Source organism: Rosa chinensis, chromosome 6 (genome assembly GCF_002994745.2).
Source record: "Rosa chinensis cultivar Old Blush chromosome 6, RchiOBHm-V2, whole genome shotgun sequence".
Lineage (NCBI taxonomy): Eukaryota > Viridiplantae > Streptophyta > Magnoliopsida > Rosales > Rosaceae > Rosa > Rosa chinensis.
Window position 1 is genome coordinate 55,556,968 of NC_037093.1, and position 3,503 is coordinate 55,560,470.

A 3,503-nucleotide genomic window follows, 5' to 3' on the forward strand; every position below is an offset into this window, starting at 1 on the left:
CGCTCTTCTTCGGCGCCCTACCTCAGGGGTTTGAAGGACAGACTTCTGTTTTTCCCCCTGAGGGAGTTGAGGCAACTGAGCTGCGCTCTGCTCTGATGACCATCTCCATCCCGGAGGATAACTCGCCGGAAGGGTTGCGATGGATTATTTCCTTCCCTCCCCTTACAATACCAATGGTAGCAGCGGCGACTCAGATCAGAGGAGGGTGATGAGAGGAAGAGAAAGAGCGATTATTTCACTGATCCCTCTGGAGACGACAACTCAGAAATCCAGAAATTTTCAGAAGATCTGAGATCCTTATGATTTTCAGCCACTGTTGGCTTTGTAATTTGCACATGTATTTGTATTGCTTTTGGCCCAAAACCACTTTATGAATATAACCATATTTCTTCCTCTTTCTTCAATATCTGTCTATATATAATATGGCCTCTGGTATAGGCCCTGCTACATGCTTCTAACACTTATTGTCAAAAGAAAAAATGAAATACTTGTAAAAAAATACAACGAACAAAAGTGATATATGAGGCCACTAATACAAGCCTTAATGCATAGAGTGTTTCCCGCTAGTCTTAGTAGGTGAAGCGAAGACAAGAGAATGAGGCCATAGAAAAGGCCGAAATGGAAGGGAGGATGCAAACCGAGGAAGACTATGGTTGCCCCTCAGTCCCAGAAACAGGCGGAGCTGGTGGATCTTCGAATTCCCAAACACTGGGGTAATATTTCTTCAAGAACCTGTCATTGATGGGGTTGCGGTGGAGGTCGCCGTCCAAGTCTTTCAGGTGAAACTCCCTGCGCTCCAAAATTCTGTGAACGACAAAGGGTCCTTCCCAACGCGGAGTCCATTTACCGCGGCCAGTCAACTTCTCACCCAATGGAAAAATCGCCTTCCAAACCAGTTCACCTGCTTTGTAACTGGGGCCGCGTGTCCGCTTATCGTAGGCACGAGCGATGCGTTGCTTTTCCATCACTAAGTTGTCCAAAGCCTCTAAGCGCTTGTCACTAAGGTCTTCATGCTCCCGCCACATAGCCTGGACATAATCTTCACCAATCAAGTGATGCTGATCTTGGACACGCAAGGACTGAACATTCACTTCCAATGTTTCGTGCCACATGCGAGGGTTCTCTACAAGCATCTTTTTTAACAAAGTAATGATGATTTTGTTACTGGCCTCCGCTTGACCATTGGATTGAGCGTAATAAGGCATGCTATGGATAAACTGGATGCCATAGTCATTGACTAGCTTCTCGACATCACCACCCATGAATGCTGCCCCCCTGTCAGATACCAAAACCTCTGGGATGCCAAACCTGCAGGTAATATTGTGAAAGATGAATTGGCGAATGGTGGCACCGGAAGCCTCTTTCAAAGGCGCAGCTTCCACCCACTTAGTGAAGAAATCAGTAGCGATGATGATGAACTTATGCTGGAGTGAAGAATGCGGGTGAATCATTCCAATTAAGTCCAACGCCCAGCCTCGCGCAGGCCAAGCTTTAATAATGGGTTGCATGGGAATATTGGGAATGTGTTAGAATGGTCCATGAGCCTGGCAATCTTGGCATCCTTTCGTGAATGCGATACAGTCCTTCAAAATGCTGGGCCAATAATACCCATGTCTCCTGAGGAGCCAGCGCATCTTCGAACCCGCTTGATGGGCTCCACACACTCCTTCATGCGCCTCTAGCATTAATTGTTTTGCTTCGCAGCCATAGACACACCTGAAATGGATGCCGTCTTCGCCACGTCGATGTAGCTCGTCGCCTCTGAGGAAGTAATTTAGTGCCAGGAAGCGGATTCTCCTATTTGTAGTGGGATTTGGCTGCGTGAGGTAGGCGATTAATGGGATACGCCAATCCACATCAATAGGATCAAGAGCCGCCACTGTGGGCTCCTCTGGCGGGTCAGGTCATGCAAGCCACGAAGGCAGCGTGCGTCGCTTAACCTTTAGAATTCGCTCGCGAACTCCATATTTCAAGGTAACTCATGTAACCAACTAAGCGAGTTCATTAGCCGCAAAGTTGCGCTCGCGAGGAATATACTCCAAGTCCACGTCTTCAAATTGGGCCAGAAGTTCAAGAGCGCGACTCAAATACGGTGCAAGCAAGTAGCTTGGACACCTGCACTTCTCGCGAAGCTGATTGATCACGAGTAAAGAATCGCCGCATACCTAGATGTCTCTGACTCCCAGTTCTAGCAACACCTCTAGGCCAATGATGAAGGCCTCATATTCAACTTGGTTGTTGGTGCACCGGAACTCTAACTGGAAGGAATATGAAAAACGATCGCCAGCTGGATTTTCCAAGACGATCCCTGCTCCTGCCAGTGTCTCCTTTCTCGAGCCATCAAAATATAACACCCAGGGTTGGAGTGAAATTGTGGCTTGATATAGCATGGCGTACTCAGGCAAGCATGCCAGATCCGGGCTGTAGATACCTCTCACTATACATAGATAGTTTGCTACCTCACAAGCATAAACAACACCCTCATGGGATCCAACCACTACTTGCATCTTGTAGCCCTATGTTCAAGCTACGCTACGGTATCCTGAAGCTGCAAATACGTCGCCGAGAAGCCACTTTCCCCGTTGCCAACATGCCCTCACAACTAGGCTTTCTAGACTAGAAATGGTGGTTGCTTGTCCCACATCGAAAACCATGTAAAGGAGATGGCTTCCTTCACCTATAAAAGGAACTCTCCTCACACTTAAACATCACTCCATTACACTCATGTAATCCACTTGGGCCGCAAGGCCCAAACACACATAGTACAATATTCAAGTGGACGTAGTCTCCCGCTAAGGCGGAGACGAACCACTATACTTTCTTGTGTCTCTCTCTCTCTCTCTCTAGAGCTAACTAGAGAACCCCGTGGACTCTAACGTTAACATTGGCGCTAGAAGCAGGGTAAACCGATACAATGGCTTTGCATTTACCATTGAGTTAAGTCATCTTGACGGAACTCAAAATAATTTTTTCTTTTGAGTTATATAATTGATATTCTTAGCGGCAACTTGTGCCATCTGCCAAGTCAACGTTTGGTCAACGCCCATCTCAAAAGTCAACGCTGGCAAACGCCAACTCCATCCCAAGTCAACGCTGGTCAGCATAAAAGTCAACGCCAGCTCAAATGGTCAACGCTGAACCACTCAAAAAAAAATAAAAAATAAAAATAAATAAATAAACACAATCGTGCGTACTCTGGACACCCATTTCATCTTCAATCATCACCTCCGCTCCGCTGAGCTTCTGAGCTTTCTCCTTCGCTGAGTTTTCTCCGCCGCTAGATAACAATCACAATCGGCCGTCTCCACCGCACTCTGAGCCTCCGCCGCTAGCAAACAACATCGCCTTCTCCGCGGACTGTGCATCGTCGAACTATCATCGAGCAAATTGCAGTCCGGTCCAGGTCTCCACCGACTCTCCCCTGCGCACCAAGTCCACAGCTAGCTACAACACTGCTAGCACTATTAGGAGACACCGCCGACAAAACCTCCGCCAGCCGTAAA

At 47.6% G+C, this 3,503-nt stretch overlaps 1 protein-coding gene across 1 annotated transcript; it reads right to left on the reverse strand.

Moving 5' to 3' along the window:
* Positions 1-647: 647 nt before the first annotated feature.
* On the reverse strand, positions 648-1,262 carry LOC121050040. Its single transcript, XM_040508591.1, has one exon. The coding sequence runs from the start codon at positions 1,260-1,262 to the stop codon at positions 648-650; it is 615 nt and encodes a 204-aa protein (XP_040364525.1).
* Positions 1,263-3,503: the final 2,241 nt, after the last annotated feature.